Here is a 26,140-nt window from a genome sequence, read left to right as displayed (position 1 = left end):
AGTATTTATTAAAAATAGGATGCAAGAGGCTATTAAAATTAACTCATTAAAATTCTATATATTCCAACAATTGTGCTTACAAGTTATTTATTTTATTATCAGTTCAAAGTCAAGTAAATGATTAAATAACTAATTGAGGATAGATATTTCTAAATTATTTATGTAGCAAATTATATAAAATATGTAAAATGAATAGATAGAAAGTATTTAACGTAAAGTACTTTTAATGTACTTATTGCTATTAGTTAAAAACCTGAAAGCTAAAAAGTTCAAGATATACTACTGCAAGTCCCACTTTTCTTTTAAAAAATAACGAAATAACTTGCCATAAGTTATTCTTCTCTATTTTTCATTAACTTGGACTCATTTCTCTGCATTCCATTAGTTTTCTATAAAAGATTTCAAACTGGTTCTTAACTCCAGTGTCAAAACACTCATTAGATCGCTGTTAGATGCCATTCTATGATCGATTCTGGTGATTGCAAAACTGCAACATTGTGTGAGAACAGTTGCAGTTTAAATTAGACATAAACAGTATGATCTGTGGTATCAATTAGCCAAGCCGAAGCTCAGCCACAACACAATCTTTATGGATCAACAATGAAATTAGCATCAAACTAATGTTAAACATGTTCGCATGTTAGACACCGCGTTAAGATACAGATCTAACTAAATAAACTTGTTTTGCGTTTGATCTCTGGCATCGCCAGACTATCTTTCAGATGCATTTGCCGATGCACAGAAGCCACGAGGGCGAAAGGGTCGTAAATTTGGCCAACAAAACATTTTGGCAACTAAATCATTTCTCGAATCTCGATTATGCCATTAGCGGCTGAGCGTATATCGCGATTTTATGGCCTTTATTATTATTGTTGTATTGTTCAATAATTTAATTGAATTGTAATTTATGCGCTTGAGTTTTATATTCAGGCATTAACTGCCGTAAAATATAGCAAGAAAAGCCATAAATTTGTGATCAACTTTTGAGCTGTCAGAGAATATAAAGGAAAGGCAGCGCATATCCATTTGGCTTGATATGAACTTGGCGTCCATTGGCAGTTGACATGAGCGCAGTTTTGTTTTCAATTAGCTGCCCGTCGAAAGACCAAGTGTCAAAAATCTCTCAAGCTTCCATTGCGCCGTCCGTAATTGATTGAGGCAGCGAAAAAACAGTTGAAAACTAAACTTGTTTTGAAGCACTCTTCAACACTCGCTCGCACTCACAGTAGTCGGCATAATTACTCGCACAATTGCATTGCAGATACATAAATTGCCAACTTCAGCAACCCCACCAACAAAAGACCGCGCAGCTACACTCGCCAAGCCATTAACATTCGAATTAACATTAACATTAGCTCATATCACTATTCATTAGGGTCTCGTCTCAGCTCCTGACATGGCCCAAACTTCTTGGTAATGCACATAAATTACAGGCAACTTCATAACGATGGGGGAAGTAGCACCGACTTCCTAGAAGCTAGAAATATTCGACAACAATTAGGGAACGTAAGACTCTATTTGAAGTTAAAACTGCTATTATCGCTACTAGCTGCAAACTACTAAAAATTTAAAATGATCATGCTTTCCAAAAAACAAAGTCCTTGATTTGGCAATCCTTTCCATAACCTTGATCTACAGCCAATTAGCATCGCTTTTCCAATGTCCTCGCAACCCTTTCGAAGCACTTTCACTTCCAAATCCTGCGATCTAGGTACTCAAAAGAGGACAAGTGCCAGTCCATATAGCAATTAACTGCTGGCGCCACCACTAAGAGGACAACAACAGCGGGATGGGCACGGCTCAATGGGCGAACCAGACGCCGGAATGGCCACAGAATAGAATCCCGGGGACACAGGACACGGTCCATGACCGTGTTGACAATGACACAACATGACAGCAGATTCTCGACTCGAGTGGAATGCAGGGAAATATTGCAAAAACGGGGCTATAAAATCATTAGCTAGAAAACAGTAAAGGCCGGTCCACAGCGCCCATAAAAGCAGGCCAAAGGTGAGCCAGAGGCCCAGCCTATGCTGTGCCCCGGAGGAGGTCATGAGTCAAAAGCGCTGCGTGTGACCAGTGGCACAGGTTACATGATCCCGTCTTCGAGACGACGAGAGTGTGTGTGCGTGTTTAAGCGCCCTTTAATTTATGACATTTTTATGAGGCCAGCAAATGCCATAAAACTGAAATTGGCTTCAAACATCAGGGAGAAGGCAAAACAAAACTAGTTAAACGACTCTGACTTTGTCTCCGACTTTTGGGCCAAAAGAATCTTTCAGGCAATTGCATCATAAATCTTAACCCAAAGTATTAAGCGAGGCCAATGGAAAGGTCATCGAATGGCTAGGGTTTCCAGGATGTTCAATAAATTTAAATGTCTGAAACATTTTACACTGTCTTTAAAACATAAAATCTCTTACAACAAAAATGTGTTCAAATGATATGATATGTATTTTTTTAAGGGCTATTGCCTACTGAAGTATAACTTAAACCAATCTTCTATTTAAAATTTGAACTTTTTTGCCATTGTGATAAGCTTTGACTTCATTTAATATACTTTATATGTATATATAATATATATATCCCTTTTAGTAAAAGTCTCGCGTCTTAGTTGCCTAAAACGTCACATATGTATATGTGTGTATATTGTACATATTTCACATTCCTGGATAATATTTTCCATAGCTGCCTGGCAACTCTAATCGAGCAACCCCCAGACACACTTGGCTGAAAATGCAAACTTCAACAAGCCAGGCTAATTATGCAATTTTAACACTGGCTCGCCAAGCTGACCACCAGCCTACACAGCACAAACCCAAACCCAAGCCCAAACAGAGCCGAGCCCGACCCGTAGCCATGTCCATATCCATATCCATAACCATGTCCACATTCAGGTAGAGCTGGCACGCAAGTGGAAAGTGCTCCGGCGGCAGAAACAAGAACTGGCAGGCCATGATAAATGTCCCTGGCTGCACTCTGCATCGAGCAGGTCAAGCAGGGGTCCAATAGGAAGTGCTGGAGACCCATTGACCCAGCTAAGGGAAGTCCTGCCGTGCCTTGCGAGACGGCGGCTAATTGCGTGTTAGCCAGGGACCAGAACCAGCAGATAGGCAAGATCCTGGCGAGGTCCTATCACTTCTCGGTAGCCATCGTCCTGGCGTCATCAGTCTGAGCTCCTTGCTGTGTGGGTTATTCGACCTTTTATTTTTTGGCTGTTTTAGAGGAGGAGAAGTGTTATATTTTGGAGGCAATCAAACTAAACTAAAGAAACTAGTCAAATATGTATTTTAGGAATAAGAAAATATGAAAATATTATATTAACATTAATATTTCATCAGAAAAGGAAACTCTATACAATTTGTCACTGAGTAATTGCTAAATATTGTTGATTTCATAACAATACACAATGTTTCCAAATACAGATTTGATTTAATCAAATCAGCATTCCAACCCCAGATCCAGTACACAATCATATTTCCCTACAATTAAATATAGTATAATTTTTGGCCTGGATACAACGAGTCCGGAGCGATAAGGTTGCCTTATTCGCAGCGACATCAGTTTCAGAGCGGACTTATCGAAACGAGGCCATGTGGAACCTTCGCGGAGGAGGTATAATCTTCGAACTTATCGTTGGGTCTTAGAGGAAGCTGGACTTCGCAGACCCCAACGATAACTCGTTAACTGTACGGTTCTGTTAAAGAGAAAACTGATTTCGATTCCGGGTGCAGTTGAACCTTATCTCATTGCTTCTCAGGCTTAAGTTCAGCCCCGAGCCTCGGGCGGCGCCAAAGGTTAATAAAATTAAAACTTTCGAAAAATCCCCGTTGGACGTTGCCCATTTTCCAGCTTAGACATTTAGGTGGCCATAATTAATTAATTAAAGACTGGGGAAAATTAGGCGACATCTTTTCACAGTCAAGAGCGCCGATTAAATCTTGATTTTTCCACAGCAATTAATTCCACTGGCTCTCTATAAACGTATATGTATATATTTCTCTCTCCCTCATGTTCTCTGTGTTTCTCTCTGATTCTCTGCTTCTCTCTGATCTCACACAAATGTAAATGTCACCAAGTGGGAAGGGGAGGGAAGAGAAGACATAAGCCGCGCCGACGCCAAGACACTTAAGAGCTTTGGCCAGGGGCCGCCGGACGGATGGGGGCACCATCGAGACACATTCGCGGCGCATTCGAGGCACATTCCCCCGGAATATGTCTGCCCGCGTGCCGAAAACTTGTCACTGCCACTAGCAAAGCGGCGAGAAGAGAGGCAACAGCCGAGTCCACGATAATGGGAGTGTGCACTGAGAGAAAATATAGATTAAATGATGATTAGAATGGAAAACAGGGCAAGTCCCTACAAATAATAAGATAAGATTCTATAAATCTATTTTTACTACATTTATCTTGTAATTTAATTTGTTACATATTTATTTAATTTGTTTCAAAACTTTAAAGACCATAATAAAGACTCTAAAGTAAGGTTCCACATCAAACCGCTGCATTTTCCACTAGAATTATAGGGTTTACCTAATATTTTCTACTTCTATTCCTTAAGTGAGTAATTTTTTTCAGTGCTTTGATAGGGGGACACCTCTCTCTGGTATCGGTAGAGATCAAATAGCCCGAGCAGAGCTTAATTTAGACGCCATCAATGTTCGGCCGTAAGGACACCCGAATCGAGTTCGTCGCTTGAGTCTTTCGTTATTCACACGGCTCGAACAAAAAAAAGAAAAGAAATGCCAGCATAAAAGTGCGCTCGACGAGCATAGATACGCATATCGGGATAGTAATTAATTATAAAACAAAATGCAAACACAAATGGAATATTATCAGTTTAACAGCAAAAAAAACAAAAAAAAAAAAGTTGCAATAAGTCACCATTTCCGCCATCAGTTCCCCGCCGAAGGCTCCCGATAAGCCCTTAGTGCGCCTCTATGTGAGGCGATGTTTATAGACTGACACACACTCAAAATCAGCGATTGGAACAATCATCATCGGAGCTGGGGAACTTTGCCTTTGCTCGCTTATCTATCCACATTCAAATTGAGTTCTTCGCCAGTTCTCCGCATTTTCACTGAGGAATTTGTAAGTAGCCGTCGCACTTCAATTGCGTTTTTGGTTGCCATGTCAAGTGCCTCCTTGAATTGAGTGCGGGCTCTGGCAAGTGGGTACTGGAAAGTGGAGCTCGGGGAGTAGCTTCGATGAGTAATTGCCGTGGTTGTCGCCGCTGGAAAGAGCCCCTAATGGCACTACGATAAGGCATATAGTAGATCGGTACATTTGTATCGCAGGGAAAACCCCTAACCATTTGAAAGGCCAAATGTTTTTTTGGGGGCATTTATTTAACTCATTTCCATTTGCAATCAGGTTTATAACTCTAAACTAATAAGTAAATCCTTCACTGTATCATTTTAGATTTAAAATAAGGCATACTAGTTTTAATTAACAACGGAATAAGCTTTAAATGTGAAGTCTGAAGAAAGTGTGCTCTCTTCGGTGAATTTCTTCGTTTACCTTCCTAATAAAAAAGCACACATTTCCTTTCCCAAACGGTCTGTGGAAATGCCATCAAGGAACCCCTTTCCCCCCAATTCCACTCCACTATTCCCCTCTCCCCGGCTAGATGCGTTTGCGACATTAAAAATGAACCAAAGTCCATAATTACAAGCCCCAAACTGCCTAAAACACTCAAGGGCCGCCGTGGGCCAAGTATGTCTTCGTCTGGCGGACGACAGCTGGAAGATTCTCATAATTACGCATAAAGAAAGAAATAAACATACAAATTTGAATAAAAGCGATATAACCGCGGAGACATCGCAGCCACAAGAACCCAGGGAGTCGGAGAAGTGGAGGTTGGGTCTGAATCCGATTCTGGGGCTGGGCTGGCGCACTTGGGCATTAAGAATCGAACCACAAATCCACTTAAAATCACTACAAAAACCAATAAAGATCGCTTTCATCTTTGCCGAGCGGTAGAACCATATAGCGGGGCAGACGGGAACAGTCGATGACGATCAATGGAAACTGTGATCATCGCGATGCAATGCATCCAGAGTAAGACTTCATCGGGGTTCCCACTCGGGGTCGGGGTAGAAGAAAGCCGGGGAAAGGGGTTGGGCTGCGGTGACGCCACTTTGAAAATTCGGTTGACATTTCCCCGACCACGAGAAGGGTTCCTTGGGCCGGGGACAGGATTAGAATGGAGCCAGGCCAATTATCATTTGTCTGCGCGTTATCAGTGGCTCAATGGGTCTGCATTATACAACACTCTCGATGCAGCATTTCTTCTTCCTTTCTCCTGGATGCTTTTCCATTTCCAGGAAAGCGCGTGCCAGTTCCATTCCATTCCGCGCATTCACCCGATAAGCTCCATAAAAACTTTATCGCCAGCTCCACCTTCGCCGAGGAGATCGTGTGGATGATCACATTAACGGTCTGGCGCATGATATATAAAGCTGTTCACAAATTAAGGTCCATTAGCGCAGCAGGATGTGTCAGCGCGGATTGAAATATGCGCATGTCTGACCCGTCCCAGCTCCTCAACGCGTCCTCCTCCTTGCGGTTTCTGTTTTGACATCTTTCGTACCTCACCTTGGACTGGCTCGGCTCTGTGACTGACTGACTTTCGTCGCCACAGCCTTTGTTCCCAGCTCTGTATTTTGCTCTTTGCATTTTAATGGAGCGAATTCAGAACCTTTTTCTTGTTTCACCAGATTGCCAGAAACTAAGGCAAATTGCTTGATTAATGACATCTCCCGGGGTCTCTCTGGTTGGTCGGGTAGTGATTTGTGGTCAAGCTACGGTTCAAATTAGGTTTGTTTTGGTTTCAGTATGTTAAATAGGATCAGTAATACACTTCTGTAAATTGAAAATCAAACAGGTCTGTGCACTGATCTACTCATTAGTCAATATATAAGAAGAAACCTTAATTTAAAGACTCAAACTTAGCACCGAAATTGCTAAAAAAAAGGTAGCTTACTGGAGTTTCCTGAAAATAGTTTCAAAGAATCTATCTACGATAGGATCAAAGGCAATTAAGGTATCCTTTAGTCAGTAAACTCCAACTCTCTTCTATTTTCATTACCTTTTACAAGAACTAAGCCTATTATTTAACGTGTGGATTGTCTCGACATTCCTTTGCCTGAATTATGGGTAATACTCCTAGACACGTAATTGCAATTTGAGTCATTTGAATTAATCGCTGGCCATTAGGAACTATATAAACACAGACCCACGCACACTTCTTGCTCTTTGCAGGATGAGAGATCAATTAATCGAGCCTGTCGAGATCCTGCGATCCTTGGCCAAGAAGAGACACACGCCTGCAGCAGAATCGATTTAATGAGCTGCTGACAATGGGCAGGGCCTTCAGTGCCCACAATATCTCGCCTCGGACTCTGTTTTGTCAAGGGATCAGGGGATAGCGATGGGATTCGGGTTCGGATTCGGGTTCGGGTTCGGATTCGGGGTCTGGAAAAGCGGATTAGAGTGGAGTGGAGTGGCAGAGTGCCTACCGTTCAAGTGCGGACCTGCCTCGATTTTCCGGCTCAAGTGTGTGTGTGCGGAGATCATTTCTCAAGACTTACATGAAATTGACTAATTTTTGAGTCAACGCCGCTGCTGACTTCGCTGCCGTCATCACGGGTCTTGAGATGCACCTACAAATTTTTACCTGTCAGCTGTGAGTGCATCTCGCTTCCGCAGGCTTAGCTCGTCGAAGGGGAAGCGAGAGGCGAGACGACGGGCTGCCCATTGATGAAATTGGCTTTCTGTGTTGTTGTCGCCGTCGCCGTCGCAGTCGCCGCTGAAGCCGCTGCCTCTGCCGGGAACTGGATCTGGATCTGGATATTTGGGATTAAGTTTTTGTTTACTTTGAGGCGTTTTTTAGTTTGTTTGTTACCCTCAAGGAAGTCGGTTGTTCGCTGGGCTCTCGCTCTCGAAATAATAAATAAATACAAAAGAAGAACAAATAAAAACAACAGAAAAACAGAGGCATCGCGGAATCGCTTGAGTGCTCGTAAATGGATTAAAACGAAAATTTATCGCTTTATAGGCCGCATTAATCAAACGTCTTACAACAAGGCCCATAAAATGCCATATAAATAATAAACAAACTTCGTGCCAACGTGCAATAAAACATTTTTGAATTTGTTGCAATTAATCTGAATGCATTTGTGATACGTTCGTTTATTTACTTACACTTCCCACCGGCAACGACACCGTCAATATCAATTAACCATAGCCGCAGCGGTGGAATCGAGCTTTATAATATATATCCAAATCGGATCTGAATCCGAATTCAACCTCAACTTGAACTGAGCTGCGTGCGTGGTCCATTAATCATTCTAAAACGAGCCGCAAATCGCGAATTATTCGGCCATAAATCATGGGCATCCTATTGAGTGATGGCGATGTAAGTTTAACTCACGTTTTTATCTCAATTTATTGTTCTCGTTTCCTGTAATTATGTCGCCGAAACAAGCTTAGCGCATCTTCTATTTTTGAACAAAGCAACCCCAGCTTTAGAATTATAGATTTATAGATAGATTTTAAATCATAAAGGAAATAGTATTTAACGATGGTGATCAATAATTAAATTGAGTGTTCCTCTAGGCCTATTATAATGTATTAAAAAGAAAGGAAACTAACTTTGAGATACTGAAGTTTATATACCTTGAGGTTTGCAATTTAATTATAGAAAAGAATCAAAAGTATACCACAACTAAGCTTAAATCAAAGTTTTAAAAACGCATAACTAAGCCAAAAAAGTCTTAATTTTAATACGGAATGCAGTCCTGTTAGTTTTTATAAGGTTAATAAATCTTCATACTTAATTACAAATTTTAAAAAATTAATTTTTTTTTTTTAATTTTTGACCATTTTAACGATGTAACCCCTTATCAAATTTTGAAATTTTGAAAAATTTTCGAAATTTTATTTTTTGACTAGACATGGCCAGATCGATTCGGCTGTTAATGCTGATCAAGAACATATATAATTTATAGGGTCGGAAATGACTCCTTCAATGATTTACAAGCTCCTGATTAAAGAACTAATAATACCCCTGTGATGAAAATTATATGTAAAAGTGTGTCTAGTTTCTATATATATACTTTAAAAATTATGAAGTTTCAAAAATTATCCAATAATTTAATCATTTTGTTAAATATTTTGATATTAACTTCTTCTACTTGAACTTTATGTTTCATCTTTAAGTTGGATAGCAATTTCAAGTACTCAATCTTAACTCTATATTTTCCCCCGATATTTTTTAATCGCATTAACAAGTCTCACATCTTAAGCTGTAATCTTTAAGCCATAATCTCAATGCATCTATTAGTTTTTAGTAAAAGGATTTTCCTCTCTGAATGGAAGCTTATTAGATGAGCCTTGACAGGCGGCAAAACTTAAATGATACCGACATACCATTAAGGAAAAACTAACTCCAAGCGGAAAATCCTAACCACAGAGAAAGCGCAGGGAGAGAGAGAGAGAGCCCGGTCTGGCCAGGCGGGGATCAATGAATGAATGAGTCAAGTGGCCTCGAGTGGAGAGGATACTGAAGCGACGGCGGCGGAGTGATGAAGCGAGGGAAAAACAGGATCCTCCACTTGACGATGGAGCGCCAGGTCAGGAGATGCTGGAAAGGAAAGAAGAGAAAAAACACTCAAAGCGCCGCTCATCCTCGTCCAGCACTTATACCCTCTCCATGTTCTCCGACTCCGTCCTGCGCTCAAGTGGTTTTCTCTGTTTGTTTTTGTTCCTTCATTTGCGGTGACAAATTATTAACGTATATGCAGGTATCGCTGTCCTCTGCCCTCCACTTATGTGAAATTGATTTTTTATTGCTGTTTATTTCGATTCCTCGCCTTCTCCGTCTCCGGCCGGCTTGTCCCTTTTTTGGCTGATCGCTTTTTAATAAGCGCCAAAGCGCCCTCTCTACCAGATCCGACCAGATCCCTTTGCATCTCTCATCCTTTCCTGCAGCTCGTTGACAATTTTTCGTGTGGTCGCCGCCTCCTTTGATCTCTGCCTCCTCCGACTCCAACTCCAAGTCCAAATCCAGCTCTGCGCTCTCTTTGATCGAGTGATCTTCTAAGGGGAGCGACATCATTATGCACGCGTGGTCAGCTCAATCCTTTGATTTCTTGGGTCTCCTCCGCCGCCCGGCATTCTGTCCCATTCGGTTGTATGCTCCGCTGGAATTTGGGGAATTGCAGCCGAAATTGTTGCAATGATCTTCACTTACCCCTCCCGTCCTGCCCCTTGCACAATTAATTTGTTTTGACAGCAGCGTGTTGAGTCTTAAATATTATTGCTCATACGTCACGTTGCCCTCAATCAATCTGCTTAATATCTCATTATTTACAGCCATTTCAAGTTAGATTTGTTGAAATTAAATTTAAATAAAAATTACGTTATTTTTGGACCTTTAGTTTATTGAATATTATTAATAATTCATTAAATTTAAATTTGTTTAACCAAATAAAAGGGAAACACATTCACTTAATGCCAGCGTATGCGAATATAAAATCTCTGAAAATATTTTTAAATTTCTTGACTTTGATTTGCTTTCAAAAATATAATTTTTAAAGATTGCTGTTTTAGTAAAGGACTTACAAATCATTTGTTATAATATAAACTCGATAACCGCAATTTCTACAAATAAATTCATTTTTAATATCAATTACTTTTAATTACATCAAATATAATAATATCATTCAACAACTAAATAAAGTAAATATTTATCATATCATTAGGAATTTATTAAATAATTGCAACCAAAGTTTATTTGTTATAATTAGTTATTTAATTTAGATTAAATTTAACTTTCATTTAGCCTGGCTTGAATTCCCGGCGGCATTTTAATCCCGATATCAATAATTTTGCCTCAAATTCTTGTCCAACAACTTAGCTACAATCGATTACTTTGAACTGCAAATTAAAAACTTTTTATTTCATAAATACTGCCCAAACATTTCCATTCCCCATCCCCTGCCCCTTAAGTGGCCATCTGGTTACAAATAAAATTTACTCGATGTTCCCTTGGGGCAGTTCCAAGGGAGGGAAGGCAGAAAAATTAAAAATTTCATACATCATCGCATTAAATTTGTGGGATAAGATAAAGACGTCAAATGTTTTCCCTCTTTTTTTTTACTTTGTGCTCAACTGTAAAGGCAATTTGAAAATATATTCGAAAATATCCGCATAAATAAAAATATGCAATTGGCGCCTTAATTGAAACCGATGTGAAGCACAGATTTCGTTGATCGCTGTCGGTTTTTTGGTTTTTGTTGTTGATTTTGCTTCTTTGGCTGTTGAACTTTTCGAGAAATTCAAATAAAAAATGGATCAGAATAAATATGTATGTGGAGTGTATGTGCGGGGGAAACGGTCTAAACCACTCGAAGACTTTTCCCTCATTTGGTGCAAAAATGTTGAATGAACAATGAAAACGTTTTATTGAAGACAATGCCGAGTATGGAAAATGGAAATGTAGTAAAGATGCTAATTGAAAGATGGCAAAAGAGTGGATTTTGTAAATATGGAAATTATTATTTTACAATAGAAATAGTTTCCAATTTTCTTTAAAAATCCATAACCAAATGTAACTTAAAATAAGAAAGGAAGCTTATTTTGGGAACTCGAAATTTCTATTTTCAGCAGTGAAAATCGATCATAACTAAGACAAAAATTCATTCATTTCGAATCGGAAAGCTGTTTTGTGTTAGTTTTTATGAGATTAACAAATATGCATATAATAATTTAAATATTTAAGAAATTCAAATTTTTGACAATTTTAACGATGTAACCCCTTATAAAATTTTCGAAATGTTCAAAAAATTAAATTTTTCCGGACATAGCCAGATCGACTCGGCTGATGATGCTGATCAAGAATATATATGATTTATAGGGTCGGAAATGAGTCCTTCACCTCGTTACAAGCTTCAGACTAAAATTATAATACCCTGCAAGGGTATAACGAGGTTAGCTTTTAGATTTTTTGGATACCTCTAATAATCGCTAATTAAAAGGCTTCCATTAAATTCAGCTCAATTATAACATCCTTTTGAACCGGCTCACTTTATCTCTCCTCCATGGAAACGTACCCAGGTACTTCCCCAATTTATAATGTCTGTATGAGCACCAAGTGCCCGCAAATGACACTTTATGGTCACGATTCAGCCTCCTCCTACTTCTCCTGCCTTCATGCGTTTCCCCTCGCACAGATCCAATGCCTACGCACCAGATAAGTGGACTGTGGACCGAAAGATACAGATGCACAGACTCACGGATGCAGAGATACACGAGCTGCTCGAGATGCCGAGAGCGCCATTAAGTCGATCTGTTGACCGAAAGGGCGCAGCCTGGGAAAACTGGTTCTCATCCCGGAGAGACTAGGGATGGGGAGAGACCATGGTGCAGGGAAGACGCAGGAGTTGCAGCAAGAAGTGAAACGAAAATGGCTGCCAGATGAGGGGAGTTGCCCAAATGCCAGATCATCCAATGGCAGCAACCGAAGTAAAGTTAGGGAAATGGGAATGGGGAAAGGGAATGGGTTAGAGATGGGAGTTAGTTACAAGGAGAATCCCTTAGATTATATATAGAACTCTTAATATATTAGAACATCAGACTAATTGGTAACCTTACTCTTTCCAGTCTACTTCGGATCAGCTGTCAACGCGAGACTATCCCCAATTCAGCGGTGACCATCAGGTTGCTTTCGCTTCAGCCTCCGCCTCGGCCTCTGTCTCCGCTGCTGCCGCCGCAAAGATGTACCACAGCAGCGCCGTAGCGGCGTATACGGATCTCGCTGCCGCCGGGAGTGCAGCCAGTGCCGGGGTCGGAGTCGGGGTATCCGGCTACCATCACCAGCAGGCCGTAAATGCTCCGGTATATGTGCCCTCCAACCGCCAGTACAACCATGTGGCTGCCCACTTTGGTGGCGCAGCGGCGGCACCAAATGCCTGGACAACGGACACCTTTGGATCAGCGCATGCCCAATTGCCAGCGCAGTTCTACACACAGAACGTAATGATGGGTACCTGGCGGAGCGCCTATGATCCCACCGGTTTCCAGCGCTCCTCACCCTACGAAAGTGCCATGGACTTTCAGTTCGGCGAGGGACGGGAGTGCGTCAACTGCGGAGCTATATCCACGCCCCTGTGGCGTCGGGATGGCACTGGGCACTACCTGTGCAACGCCTGCGGACTTTACCACAAGATGAACGGAATGAACCGGCCGCTGATCAAGCCCAGCAAGCGCCTGGTGAGTGCAGTGAGTACAACCCCCCTGAAACGCTTCAGTTTCTGTTGCTAATCTGAAATATCTTCCTCCAGACTGCCACTAGGAGGCTGGGTCTGTGCTGCACCAACTGTGGTACCCGCACCACCACCCTCTGGAGACGGAACAACGACGGCGAGCCGGTGTGTAATGCCTGCGGGCTGTACTACAAGCTGCACGGGGTCAATAGGCCACTGGCCATGCGCAAGGATGGCATCCAGACGAGGAAACGAAAGCCCAAGAAGACGGGCAGCGGTTCGGCATCAGGAGCGGGAACAGGCTCAGGATCAAGCTCCACGCTGGAGACCATCAAAGAGTGCAAAGAAGAGCACGGTAAGTAGTCCTCATCACCCTCTGCCCTGGTGAACCAAAAAACTATTCAAGACTCTTCATCCCTGCGTAGATCTCAAACCGTCGCTAAGTTTGGACCGCCACAGTCTTGGCAAGCTGCACACGGACCTAAAGAGCAGCTCCGGTGCCAGCAGCCTGCTTGGTCAGCACCACACCCAACAGCAGCAGGCGGGGCACCAGCAGCAGCAACAGCAGGCGGTTCACCAACAGCAGCAGCAGCAGGCGGGAGGACACCAGCAGTGCTTCCCCCACTATGGACAGGCGGCGACGCAACAGCAGGCACAACACCAGCAGCACGGACATGGCATGACCCCATCCTCCGGCCAGTCGCAGCTGAGTGCCCGGCAGCTCCACGGAGCGACTGGGGCGCAACTCTACACGCCCAGTAGCAGCACGGGCGGAGGCAGTGCATCGGCTTACACCTCACACAGTGCCGAGACGCCGACGTTGAGTAATGGTACTCCCTCGCCCCACTACCAGCACCACCATCATCTGGGCGGTTCCCACGGACACCATGTAACGGCGGCGGCGCATCATCATCTGCATGCCGCCGCCGCTGCAGCCGCATATGGGGTGAAGACAGAGGCGAGTGCCACCAACTATGACTATGTGAACAACTGCTACTTTGGCGGATCCTTTGGGGCACTGGGTGGAGCAGCCTCGTCGGCCGCCATGGCTGGCGGAGCGGCTAGCGAGTTGGCCGGCTATCATCATCAGCACAACGTTATCCAGGCGGCGAAGCTGATGGCCACCTCGTAAGGCCAGACAATCGGGCTATTGGACATTTGGACACCGGCTCCCTGATGTGATCTCCCTACTCCTCAGCACCCACTGCACCCTACCTTGAAGCCTTCATTGGAATCACCGCATTGAAAAGACTTTAGACCTTAGTCTCCCCTAGGCCCCGGTCGTTCTTCCACTTCCATTCAAGTTAAATCGGAAATAATCCTGGTATTTCGAGATTCGAATTGAATTGAAATGGAAATGCTTAACAGGGGTGTTTATAGGTTAATACTTGCCACTTAATCAATATTTGGCACTTAGTTGTAATGTCCTGTAAATAACTATATAGCAATTCTAGTTGTACAAATCTACTGAATGTATGTGCTTATCGATGTGTAAAGATATTGTTTATCGCTTTGTTTATGTCTTAGTTCTTTATCATAGCCCTGTTCAATTAGCCTAAATATTCCATGTGTACTCCGCACTTCCCCACCCGACACCTTCATAGACCATTTAGAATTAGGATTTAATGGTAAAATAGTATTATTATAACTCTTTAACTCTTAAAAGATTCATGCTACGAGTAAATAAAGATTATATTCAAAACATAACGAATATTATTTACTAATTAATATGTTTAAATGGTAATATGTAGTGTGGTAGAATTTAAACGTTAACCTGAAATGGTTATTTAGAAATGGGGCTTTGGGATGTTCGTTAAAAAATTACCTTTTATACTATATTTATTCTTGATCCCCATGAACAGTCGTCTCAATCTTGATATGTGCTTTAAAAAAAATATGTTACTTTCTTTTATTTTATTTTTAAAGTGGTTCCATTATTTAAATTCCCATAAAATTCAGAACAATTTCCATTTTTGCAAATTGCAATGGTACAAACTCTCTTTTCTGTTTTATTATAAAACCGTGGCATTTATTTGAAAAGCTTTATTATTTTAAAAATGTAAGATATATATTTATACATGATATTTTACGTGTCTTAAGTCAGGGACTCTATCTTACATATAATTTTATTTTACCAAAATCCAAAGCAGTCTCTACAACCTCTAATATTTACCTTACACCAATTTTACCTGACAGGTAGGTTACCTAACCTACCTGGCAGGTATAATAACTTTTAGCGCCACTGTGTAAAATCGTTAAAGATGAATTCAAAGCAAGACTTTTTAATTTCTTAATTATTATGACATAAGCAAACAGCTAACACGGGGAGAATCAATTACGAGACAATTAGGGAATATTTATTGGCCATAAAAATAAACCCTACTATTTCTTGGACCTTTTCACAACATTCGACGATGTCGGGTTATTCGGTCAATGCCAGAGCTGGAGCTGGAGCTGGTGGCGCTTGAAACCACAATAGAGGCGTGATCTGCATGTTAAGATCCAAATTGAAAAAGTCCCCATCGAAGCTATTGAACTCTTGGCTCCAATTGCACGTGACCAGGCCCGGATTGCGGTTGGGCCTGCTCCAACCGAGCGCACAGTGGGAAAGGCCCTACCATTGTACTTTTGTGACAGTGCAAAAAGAGATGAAGTTTCGGGGTGATTGCATCACTTGACGGTGCAGTTCAGCAATATGCAAAAAAAGAAAATAAAGAAAGGACTGGAATCGAGGAATGCAATGGCAAGTGTGAAAATAAACGCCAATAAAACATGAGCCGCGACGAAAGCAAAAAAAATCGAAATAGCGAACATTAAACTCGTTTGTTTAGCGGCCAAAGAAAAATAAAATGCTTGTAAATGAATCGAGCCAAAAGTTGCGCAATTCCAGGCGGCGGTTCGACAGCAGTTCACCCTCCTCCATGGGATTCCAGCTCTCATCTCGGGGCCAGTTGGGGCGGGGAAGCAGCTATTAAAGATAACGCAATCCCCATCGCTGTCCGGCGTAATTTTGGTAGTTTCCGCACGCGACTTTTTGGCCAAAACAAAACCAGAGAGAAACGAGATGAACATGAGGATTGCTGGATGAGTTTTGGCTGGCTGGGATGGCATTGTCGCAACATGCAACATTGAAATGTGGCCGACCCCCGCGGGAGAAAGATTATAATTATTGTAAACAAGAAAGAAATCTAACTTCCAAAAGTCGAAATTTATATACCCTAGCAATTTGAAATTTAATTATAGGATGAAATCGGAACTAAGCTTAAAATTGTCGTATTCTTTGAATCAATATATGATAATATTTTCGATATATCAAAGTTTAAAAATCGCATAACTACGTCAAACAAGCAATAATTTTAATTCGGAAAGCGGTCCTATGCTAGTTTATATTAGCTTAATAAATCTGCATACTCAATCTTAATATTTAAGAAAATCAAATTTTTGTAAATTTTTGACAATTTTAAGCATGTATCACCTTATGAAAATTTGAAATTTTATTTTTTGACTAGACATGGCTAGATCGATTTGTCTGTTGATTCTGATCAAGAATATATATAGTTTGTAAGGTCGGAAATAACTCCTTCATAGTGTTACAAGTTTCCGACCAAAATGATAATACCCTTGCAAGGGTATAAAAAGAAAAATTATAAGTCACATAACCATCGAAGCCCCAATTTGCATATTCATGTTTTCGTAAACTGCAGCAATTAAATGACAGTCAAACGAGACAAAACCAGGTTTAGCGATGAAAGCGTGAGAATAACTAAATTTAAGGGGGAACTCCCTTTAACAATCTGATATTACTTTAAACTAAAGTTAATCTTAAGATATAACTCAGAGTTTTACAAGTTGTATGTGTTAAATTAAAAATCAGAAAGAACTAAAATCGAATTATCTACGCAAGTTACATGTAAAATATCTTAAAGATACATTTATATTCCATCAAAAATTATCGAGTTCAGAGTAGAGAATGACCCAGAGAAATGGTTTTATTTATTTGTATAATATGTAAAAATACTAAGATTAACGTGGTCCCACTCACGTCTCACCTGGCCACCACTAGTCCCCCAATATTAATTGCGGCGACTGCGTAACAGAGACTTGCAACCTGGAGAGCACGAGACACCCCCCAGAGGGGAATACTACATGCTGGCGCATATGTAAGTCTCTGTGGCCCGAGGCATTGGAGCACGAAGAGCGAGCGAACCGGACAACACCCGTGACAATGAAGTGGCAAAGGCAGCCCCAACTCCAGCTCCCAACTCCCAACTCCCGCTGCGATCGGGCCGCGTCTGCGTAATACCAGAAGTAGTCAACAGGTGAACAGCTTCGGAGGGAACTTCGCTGGAACTGGAAGCAGGCCAGGCGGACTTCGGGAGCTGGCCAGTCCACCTCCCCCTTCGCCGTGGCACACATGCTAGCGCATATGGTGTAGTGTGTGAGTGTGTGGCGCAACGTCCATAAACGTAAACACAAACTGGAAGCGGTGGCGTTTGTGCCTCGAACGAAAGTAAAATTTAAAAAGCGGCATAAAAGTCTAAATATCAATACAACAAATATATAACATAACAAATATTCGGTCAAGTGGAGCAGCTTCATGCGCTACAGCTGGTAAAATGGGGGCTAATACCTGTGGTAATAAGTCAAAATAATTAAAATATGAAGTACCATTTAGCTGTGGCCATAAAGAGTAATAAAAGTTTCACTTTTACTATTAGTTTCAGCTGTTAATTTTAATGCTTAATTGTTGTTTTATTTGTTTTATTTTATTACCAATTTTTAAAACAGAAATTGATTAATTTTGATGGAACAACAATTTATATGAATTATCAACAAAATAAATGGGAAAACTCTACGTGTATGTTTAAGTTTTAAATTTAGGTCATAGATGGCTTTAATTCTTGGATAAATCTTATAAATTAAACTAATAAAGTTAACATACCCATTAAAAATTATTTAGAAATTATTATAAGGAAATTCACAGTCATATTTAAATCCCAAATTGGTACCCAAACTCCTCTCTTTAATTGCAGCGCATCTTAAAACACATTTTTCAACATTTTTCCCGTGGTCAGTTGGCAAGGAGGTGAGCGGGTGTAAGCGGGTAAGAGGCGCCGCCAGGTAAAAAATTGCGGAATTCGTAGCCTCAGTTGGGGAAAAAAGAGTACGAAAAAGAAACTGGACGCACAAGAGGCAGACGAAAAAGCCAACTATTGTCATTGCCTTCGACGGTTTCGTCCGACATTTTACACATCGGTCCCGGCACTTGGGCTCCAGCCATCGTCGCCAACGGTCACGCGCAACAGATACCGGACTTAAAGCCGCGATTTGAGTGACTCCTCCTCAAGGATTTTGATTTTTTTGTAAACATGTTTGCCACAACATACTGGAAGTTGGCCATTAGCCTGGGCGTTATCTTCGCTGTTTTGGTGACACCAGGCTCCGGGGCCTATACGCGAGAGATTGTCAACGATAAACTTCCGTTGCAGGAGAGACGTGAGTAGCCAGCCCAGGCTGGGGATCCACAAGGATATATCGAGCTACTAGGATATACAGTGTTAAAATATTATAAATCAACTTTAAAACTTTATGTATATAATATAATATATATCTTCTTCAATATCCCCTACCTCTTGTACCCCAGCTCCATGGCTGCAGACATGCAAGCGCTCCAATCCGAACGAGAACAAGTGCTTCCGGCAGCTCTTCGAGGGATGCTTTCCGGCTCTGGCCGCAGGCATTCCCGAGATCGGTGTTAAAAGCTTCGAACCCCTGAACATTGATCAGGTATCTGTGTCAAAGGGCAGTGGCAATCTGGTGCTTTCGGGGGGATTCCAGAATCTTGTCATCCGTGGGCCATCCAATGCGACTGTGCGGCGAGCTAGGTAAGTACATATGTAGATGGCAATGGGAAGAAGACTTTTAAAATACTTTTGTTTATATTTTGATCTCAGCTTGGATCTGGAGCGACGGCTGCTTAACTTCGAGCTCGAGCTGCCAAGGCTTCGCATCCGGGCCAAGTACAATCTGAAGGGAAATATTTTGCTCCTGCCGCTGGTCGGTAATGGAGATGTGGCCATGGCGCTGAAGAACGTACATACCACTGTCTATACAAGGATCTCCCTTCGAAACGAGACCCGTACGGGTGATGAGATCATCCACATCGACGAAATGAAGGTGGGCTTCGACGTGGGCGCCATGCGAATCCATTTGAAGAATCTCTTCAATGGGAACGACATCCTGGCGGCCTCGATTAACTCGTTCCTCAATCAGAACGGCATCGAGGTCATTGCCGAGCTACGGCCGGACTTGGAGCTGGGACTGGCTGACATTTTCCACGGGTTGTGGAACAACGTCTTCTCCAAAATGCCCACCAAGCTGTGGCTGGTTTAGAGATCCCCCAGGATCTCGTCCGCCGTTTGTGTATTATATTCATAATTTATTTCGCCTTTAATTGTGTGCTTATGTCTAGGCTAATGTTTGAACTACGATTAAATAATTAAGTTGGAATGGGTGATGCTCTCCGATTATTTACCCTTACCCTTGGGCAGGAGATCGTCGTAACTGAAGGAAGAGAAAAGCTTATCCACGGATGCTCTCAGGATGTCCACGAGGGCCTTGGTCATCAGCGGACGTACTTCCTCGGCAAGAGCCTTCCAGTTTTCGTTGAGGAACTCGTTCATTCGATCACCCAGAGCCTTGTCGCCGTTGAACAGGTTGTCCAGATGGATTTTCACATTGGACAACTCGTACTTGACATTCACATCGCTGATATTCAAATAGTTGACACCATTCTTCTGATACTCCTTTCCTATCAGCTCCGTGCGCATTGTGATGTTTACTGTAACGAGGCGATGTTTATAAGCGTCATTGTTTATAACAATATACTGAATATATCTTACTCAGATCCACCTGGCAGTGGCCATCGCCCAGCAGCGGCATCATCATGATTTTACCCTAATAGAATGATATTATTAGAAACTTTGATTGTTTGGATTGCGATCTGCCTCCCTACTTCCCTACTGACCTTAATGCTATATGCTGACTCCATATGCAGCTTGGGGAAGGTCAGAGACACTATGAATTTCAGCTTTGACGGCTCCAAGCGCAGCTCATTCACCGAATGCTTCGATATGCCCGTCACCTTGACGTTACGATACACGGAATGCAAGTAGATGGCACCAGAGTCCTGGTCCATTTTCACCTGGGGCACCACCAGCGGCTCCATGGACGGTATGAACAGCTCGGGAATGCCCTCCATCAGTCTCGGTCGCAACGCTTCAAAGGATTGCCGGGCGCAAGTGTTCAAACTGGGGGAGTCGCGATAGCACACCTTCAGGAAGGATGCTATAAGGATATTACAAAACCAAGCTTTCGAGTCTGAATCCTTAGATTTACTCACGTAATTTCGCCGCCTCCCCCTGTAGAGCAACTCCTATGAGGACAATCAGTCTTATTATGCAGTTTCGATCCATTCCGCTTTTTTGTTTGCGATCCTCCTGGTGTTCTGGTTGCGGGCGATATCAAGCGAAGTCTGTTGGCTGCCAAGCTGCACCGGTAGCTTTTATAGCCAAGTCTGGATTGCCAGTCAGAAGCTGACGCATTCTCGGTTCTGCCGCTTGAGCACTTTCTCGTGGCATTGCAATCCTCAGCAGTTTTACTTCAATTGCCCAAGCCAAGCTGTTACCCACTCCACTTGATTACTATATATAAAGTGGTTCCATTGTATAGTATGTACATATACCAAAATGTTTTTCTTGTCCCTGAACAAAGCCTTTTGTGAATTATACAACATAATCAATTATATATCATCTGGGATGGAGGGGCAAGTCTATAGACCATTGGTGCTCCTAAAACTCTTTTTATTTTAATCATTTTGTTTTGTATAAGAAATTATTATTTTATAAATTTTATATAGCCTTGCAGGATATTATAATTTTAGTTAAAAGCTAAGAACGCAGTGAAGGAATCATTTACGACCCTATAAATCATATATTCTTGATCAAAATCAACAGCTAAATCGAACTAGCCATGTTCGGAAGAAAAAAAATTTTTATTAATTTTTCAAAATTTTATAAGGGGTAACATCGGTAACATTTCCAAAAATTTGTCAAATTTTTAATTTTGTAAAATTTAAAATTAAGTATACAGATTTATTAACCTTGTAAAAACTAACATAGGAAAGTTTTTATAATTGAAATAAATAATGTATTTTCGGCTTAATTATGATTGATTTCCCATTCAATCTCATGATCAAATCGCAAATTGAAATACTTTGTCACAATTGTTTCTTTATTAAGGTATATAACATTAGTTCTATAAACTATAAATTCGACAGTTTTAAAGGCACAACGCATTATATACTTGGTTAATTGATACATTAATTAAGTGTATGGCCATCTGGAAAGGAGGCAATAACAATTTAACGGCTGCTTCAATCGGTCTGGCGGAACTGAAAACAATTTGCGCTGCACACGGACAAACCCTCATTTTCTTGCACTAAGTGAAGTTAAACGAAAAGAAAACAATTATTCTTAAACAGATTTTAGTTTAATTTCACTGAGAATATAATAACATGCACAAATTAAAACAAAATAAACACTTTTCTATGTTTTTGTGAAACCATTAAAGAGGGACAACTCATCATTTGTCAAATGGGCGATAACAAACTAAAATAATGTAAATAATAAATAAAAAATTGTGATTCGTATTTTGATTAAATTAAGGCACAAGTTCTGCAGCCAACAGAGGAAACTAGACAGAATCGACTTCCATCTCAGCCTCCAGCCTGAAAATATCCAGAGATAATTTCTCGATTCAACACTTGAGTGGTAAAGGCTTAACTTACATCTGGTTAATCAATTCAGCCTCGGCGATAACGTTGTATGTGCTTATAGAATCAAATGGATCCGAGCTGGGATGCATAGTGTTCACAGTCAGTCGGCTCATTTCGTCGCTCAGCTGAAGCACTGCAGGCGGAGGGGCAGATATCGAGATCGGCGGCATCGACGCAATCGTCGGAGGTGATGCTGCAGATTTGAGCATCTCCAAGAGTAGCTTAGATATATCGCTCTTAATCTGTTCAAATTTCTCTATAGCAGTCGGGACCGCCAACCTGCCTGTAGCGAAATGCAAGTGTAAGGTATCGATCATCTTGGCCTCCTTCACCAATGGGCCGTCGATCTGGAGCTTTTGATAGGTTTTACCGAACTCCTTAACAGCTTCCCTGAATTCTCCGAGGGAAATACTCCCTCCGTTGCGTAAGTATCGCCGCTGAAATCCATTGCTTGGGGATACAAGAAATATGTTAAATTATTAGATACTTTTCTGGGGGTCACCCTTACACTTACACATTGAATATATCTTTTTCGCCATAGTCTTGCAGTAGCTGCTTGGTGGCATTCACCTTGTTGCGGGCTTCCCGAAAGCAGGAGTCGAAGTGGGCCAGGAGTTTGTTGGCGCTATCTGTAATGACTTGATAGCTGGTCTTAAGTCTCTCCCATTCTGCCGAGTCATTGAGCTAAAAGCAAATAGTATTAGGTGCTGGCGTACAAAAACCGACGGGGCCCTATAGCTACCTGAATGGATGGACTCTCCGCGTTGGCTTCCGTTCGAAGTTTCTCCAATTGATTGAAGACGCAGGCAGTGGTCAGTAACTGTTTGTTTATTATGTCCTTATACGGGCTAGCGATTATCTCGTCTTCCAGTTCTAGCGCATGCTCATTGATTCCAGAAAGAAACATCTCCACGTTCGCCTGCTCCTTGCTTATTACGAAGTGCATATCCAGAGCCAGACGCTTGAGCAGCCACCTTTCCTCTGACTTGAACTTGGAGCCATTACAATTTAGCATCAGCGTTGAGAAAACAGGCTCAGGGACGCTGTATTCGGTGCCCTTACCCTGAAACACGTACACCATCACTGGGGGAATGCTGCGCTTGGTCCATTTACGCGTATCTTTGCTGGTATCCCTCCACTCTTCTACATACAGATCAATTGGCTTGGTGCTTGGCGTGATCTTCTTGTGCGGGTGAAAAGTGGGTAGCACGAGATAAATATCCTCCACCGCCATTTTCGTGTCCCGAGCTATATCTCGCATCAGGCACTCCTTTGTCATGTCGTCAGTAACGGCGTACTCCAGCCGCTTGCTGGAGTTCACGGCAAAAATTGTGAGCACCTTCATCTGGAGCAGCTTGTCGAGTGAAGAAAATACGACTGGAACTGATTGTACTTCATCAGATGCCACTTGCCCACGCCTCTTTTGGTCGCTGTCCAGTGACAGGCGGAGCCACTGAGTAAGCTTCTCCGCCCAGGGACGCGACAGGTGATGCTCGTTGGGCAAATGTTTATGATTTAGGAAGCGACTGGGAACCGCAGGATCCTCTGTGATGGCAATAATGTCTCTGGGCTTCTTTAAAAGACTCATAATAATATTCTTTGGCGTCTGGTACGGAATGAAGGGCAGGTCGCCTATGGCCATCTCATAGGCGATGATGCCCAACGACCAGTAGTCCACTGCCTTGTTATAAATACCCGACTCTACCACCTCGGGGGCAAAGTAGTTCCGCGTTCCCACTACGCTTTGCAGCATCGTTTTGTCGGGGGTGCCCCGCGCCAAGCCAAAATCGGTTAGCTTGTACACCTTTTTACCGTCCGGTCCGCGGTGTATCACTATGTTATCTGGCTTCAAGTCTCGGTGACAGACTCCACACTTTGAGTGCAGAAAGTAAACGGCTAGCCGCAGAGCCCCCAGGATCTCGCGCACCTCAAACTCCACCAGTCCATTGGCATTCTCCGGACTCAGCAGCCGCTTGCGCACGTCGCCCCCGTTGCAGTACTCCAGCACTATGACCGGTAGCTTGGCAATGTGTCGGCCATTGAGGAAGTCCCTGAAAGCCGGATCGACTTCATCAAGAATCACTCCGGCCACAATGTGCGGCAGCTGCTGGAACTCGCGCGTCCAATTGTACTCCTGATTCCAGCGCTCGCTGAGCTTTATCTGCTGATCGGCGCTCAGTGAATTCAAGTCCTTGATATGTTTGGTGGCTGTTGATTTGGGCAATGGAAGATCAACAAACAAAACGGGGTTTTAGTGTCTGCGAGGCATTCTGCCCTGCGGCTGAGTCAGCTACAAGCTACTGGGCTACGGGCTTCGGTTATCGCATCCGGAGTGACCACACACACGCCAAATGCGAGCGGGTGGTCCGCCACCCTATCAGTGCAGCAGCGGGAAAGCGCTTGCATCAGCCCTATTTCTTGGAACCGCACACGAGATCCCCAACACAAGGAAAATAATTTCCATATACAGTATACAATGCATAGGTGTGCGCACCGCAAAGTTGTTTATAGCTCACCAATTTCCTGGCCTCCGCTGCGGTGCCGCCAGTGGTGCACCTTGCCGAATCCGCCTTGGCCCAGCTCGCCGCACAGTAGCCAGTTTCCCCAGGACTCCATTTTTCCGACCATTTTAATTTACGCAGCACCTTTCGATCGTAACGAAACTTCCATCCCGGGCGATTCCGAATTTGTTTTTGTTTCCAGTGCGTTCCTCTTTGAAAAAGGTATCGCATACATTCAGATAGATTTTACGATACTTTTCATCAAATATAATATCGATAAAAGTATCGATTAGAGTCTTCTCGCTCAAATTTGTTTAATGGCAAGAAATACAGCTTTTATCACCTTTTTTGGTTGGTATTCTACTTTAAAATTAGTAATTTAATTATAATTTAATGGAAAAGTGTTGGATTCACCATCGATAAATTCTAGCACATAATCAGTGTGACCATAATCGGGAAAATACAATGTTGTTTTTATAAAGTACCATCTCTAATCAAACAGGTTGTAAACAAAAACTGAAAACTGGAAAAAAGAGTAGTAATTAGGTGAAAAAAAAACATCCTGCATGTCCGAGATACAATGCGTTTCCACATGAAGAGCGGCAGCGAGGACAACGACATTGTGGCCACAGCCACGGCCGAGCACATCCGCAAGTTTGTCTTCAGCAGCGGGTCGTCTGGCGAACGCCTAGAAATCAAAATACCCGAGGTAAGCATGCGCTGTCCCACAGATGTTTCTTCCGTAGCATCTAATCAGTGATCCAACGTTCCACAGCTGCTTCAGGGAGCTTACTCCTTTTACACGTGGCCCTGTGCCCCGGTACTGGCCCACTTTCTGTGGGAGCGACGCCAGACTCTGGCTGGTAAGCGTATCCTTGAGCTGGGTAGCGGTACCGCTCTGCCCGGCATCCTTGCCGCTAAGTGCCAAGCGCAGGTGGTGCTTACTGATAACTGCATCCTGCCTAAGTCGCTGGCTCACATCCGGAAGTCGTGCTTGGTCAACCAACTGCAGCCGGGCGTGGACATCGATGTGGTAGGCTTGAGCTGGGGCCTCTTGCTAAACAGCGTGTTCCGGCTGCCTCCTCTGGACCTAATCATTGCTGCCGACTGTTTCTACGATCCGAGTGTTTTTGAGGACATTGTGGTCACAGTGGCCTTTCTGCTGGAGCGGAATGCCGGTGCCAAGTTTATATTCACCTATCAGGAGCGGAGCGCGGACTGGTCAATTGAGGCACTGCTCAAAAAGTGGAAGCTGCAGGCTCTGCCCATCAGCATGGACGACATTGGAAAAGATTCGGGCGTGGATCTGCTGGAGTTTATGGGCGGGCACACCATTCACATGGTAGAGATAACTCGCATTGAGAACGGCGGCACAATAAATTCTATATAAAATTATATAGATGTTGTGTTTAAGTCCGTTCAAGGATTAATTCTTTATCAAACTATTTTCGATGAAGTTTCATGTATCAAAAAGGAAATTATAGAATTACTAATAATTTACAAGGCAAAATAGTTTCTTTAATATAAATCTACAT

The 26,140-nt window shown here is 42.5% G+C and overlaps 5 protein-coding genes and 1 long non-coding RNA gene across 6 annotated transcripts; 3 read left to right on the top strand and 3 right to left on the bottom strand.

Moving 5' to 3' along the window:
- Positions 1–7,374: 7,374 nt before the first annotated feature.
- On the top strand, positions 7,375–14,975 carry pnr (pannier). Its single transcript, XM_020962749.2, has 4 exons — positions 7,375–8,419; positions 12,667–13,284; positions 13,347–13,623; positions 13,694–14,975. Exons 1-4 carry the CDS (start codon positions 8,393–8,395, stop codon positions 14,398–14,400), a joined length of 1,629 nt encoding a protein of 542 aa, XP_020818408.2. The 5' UTR covers positions 7,375–8,392; the 3' UTR covers positions 14,401–14,975.
- A 3,529-nt stretch (positions 14,976–18,504) lies between these two features.
- Jhbp4 (Juvenile hormone binding protein 4) lies at positions 18,505–19,718 on the top strand. The gene is made up of 3 exons (XM_020962671.2): positions 18,505–18,764; positions 18,913–19,153; positions 19,223–19,718. The coding sequence occupies exons 1-3, from the start codon at positions 18,638–18,640 to the stop codon at positions 19,659–19,661; spliced, it is 807 nt and encodes a 268-aa protein (XP_020818330.2). The 5' UTR covers positions 18,505–18,637; the 3' UTR covers positions 19,662–19,718.
- Positions 18,693–19,014, bottom strand: LOC147642759 (uncharacterized). The gene is made up of 2 exons (XR_015272996.1): positions 18,899–19,014; positions 18,693–18,811 (listed from the first exon to the last, which is right to left on the bottom strand). It is a non-coding gene; the product is annotated as an uncharacterized LOC147642759 (long non-coding RNA).
- On the bottom strand, positions 19,687–20,971 carry Jhbp5 (Juvenile hormone binding protein 5). Its single transcript, XM_020962669.2, has 4 exons — positions 20,671–20,971; positions 20,296–20,615; positions 20,171–20,225; positions 19,687–20,109 (listed from the first exon to the last, which is right to left on the bottom strand). Exons 1-4 carry the CDS (start codon positions 20,741–20,743, stop codon positions 19,796–19,798), a joined length of 762 nt encoding a protein of 253 aa, XP_020818328.1. The 5' UTR covers positions 20,744–20,971; the 3' UTR covers positions 19,687–19,795.
- Positions 20,972–21,539: 568 nt separating this feature from the next.
- Positions 21,540–25,128, bottom strand: IKKbeta (inhibitor of nuclear factor kappa B kinase subunit beta). The gene is made up of 5 exons (XM_020962668.2): positions 24,621–25,128; positions 22,847–24,312; positions 22,619–22,788; positions 22,117–22,554; positions 21,540–22,056 (listed from the first exon to the last, which is right to left on the bottom strand). Exons 1-5 carry the CDS (start codon positions 24,730–24,732, stop codon positions 22,023–22,025), a joined length of 2,220 nt encoding a protein of 739 aa, XP_020818327.2. The 5' UTR covers positions 24,733–25,128; the 3' UTR covers positions 21,540–22,022.
- LOC110191828 (histone-arginine methyltransferase METTL23) lies at positions 25,044–26,115 on the top strand. Its single transcript, XM_020962793.2, has 2 exons — positions 25,044–25,314; positions 25,381–26,115. The coding sequence occupies exons 1-2, from the start codon at positions 25,186–25,188 to the stop codon at positions 25,993–25,995; spliced, it is 744 nt and encodes a 247-aa protein (XP_020818452.2). The 5' UTR covers positions 25,044–25,185; the 3' UTR covers positions 25,996–26,115.
- The last annotated feature ends 25 nt before the right edge of the window (positions 26,116–26,140 follow it).

The sequence above is a fragment of the Drosophila serrata genome, unplaced genomic scaffold (genome assembly GCF_035046125.1).
Source record: "Drosophila serrata isolate PLE 108 unplaced genomic scaffold, ASM3504612v1 contig_360, whole genome shotgun sequence".
NCBI classification, from domain to species: Eukaryota; Metazoa; Arthropoda; class Insecta; order Diptera; family Drosophilidae; genus Drosophila; species Drosophila serrata.
This window is presented reverse-complemented; position numbering and strand designations above follow the sequence as displayed.

What these genes read in the sequence shown, in the direction of transcription:
- pnr (XM_020962749.2), top strand. Translation starts at nt 8,393, where the DNA reads ATGGGCATCCTATTGAGTGATGGCGAT. An exon ending in TCCTATTGAGTGATGGCGAT is followed by an intron (nt 8,420 to 12,666) that starts GTAAGTTTAACT and finishes TACTCTTTCCAG; the next exon opens with TCTACTTCGGATCAGCTGTC. An exon ending in AGAGTGCAAAGAAGAGCACG is followed by an intron (nt 13,624 to 13,693) that starts GTAAGTAGTCCT and finishes ATCCCTGCGTAG; the next exon opens with ATCTCAAACCGTCGCTAAGT.
- Jhbp4 (XM_020962671.2), top strand. Translation starts at nt 18,638, where the DNA reads ATGTTTGCCACAACATACTGGAAGTTGGCCATTAGCCTGGGCGTTATC. An exon ending in ACTTCCGTTGCAGGAGAGAC is followed by an intron (nt 18,765 to 18,912) that starts GTGAGTAGCCAG and finishes CTTGTACCCCAG; the next exon opens with CTCCATGGCTGCAGACATGC. An exon ending in GCGACTGTGCGGCGAGCTAG is followed by an intron (nt 19,154 to 19,222) that starts GTAAGTACATAT and finishes TTTTGATCTCAG; the next exon opens with CTTGGATCTGGAGCGACGGC.
- Jhbp5 (XM_020962669.2), bottom strand. Translation starts at nt 20,743, where the DNA reads ATGGATCGAAACTGCATAATAAGACTGATTGTCCTCATAGGAGTTGCT. An exon ending in GGGGGAGGCGGCGAAATTAC is followed by an intron (nt 20,616 to 20,670) that starts GTGAGTAAATCT and finishes ATATCCTTATAG; the next exon opens with CATCCTTCCTGAAGGTGTGC. An exon ending in CCACTGCCAGGTGGATCTGA is followed by an intron (nt 20,110 to 20,170) that starts GTAAGATATATT and finishes GCCTCGTTACAG; the next exon opens with TAAACATCACAATGCGCACG.
- IKKbeta (XM_020962668.2), bottom strand. Translation starts at nt 24,732, where the DNA reads ATGGTCGGAAAAATGGAGTCCTGGGGAAACTGGCTACTGTGCGGCGAG. An exon ending in CAGCGGAGGCCAGGAAATTG is followed by an intron (nt 24,313 to 24,620) that starts GTGAGCTATAAA and finishes CCAAATCAACAG; the next exon opens with CCACCAAACATATCAAGGAC. An exon ending in GCTGAATTGATTAACCAGAT is followed by an intron (nt 22,057 to 22,116) that starts GTAAGTTAAGCC and finishes GGATATTTTCAG; the next exon opens with GCTGGAGGCTGAGATGGAAG.
- LOC110191828 (XM_020962793.2), top strand. Translation starts at nt 25,186, where the DNA reads ATGCGTTTCCACATGAAGAGCGGCAGCGAGGACAACGACATTGTGGCC. An exon ending in TAGAAATCAAAATACCCGAG is followed by an intron (nt 25,315 to 25,380) that starts GTAAGCATGCGC and finishes AACGTTCCACAG; the next exon opens with CTGCTTCAGGGAGCTTACTC.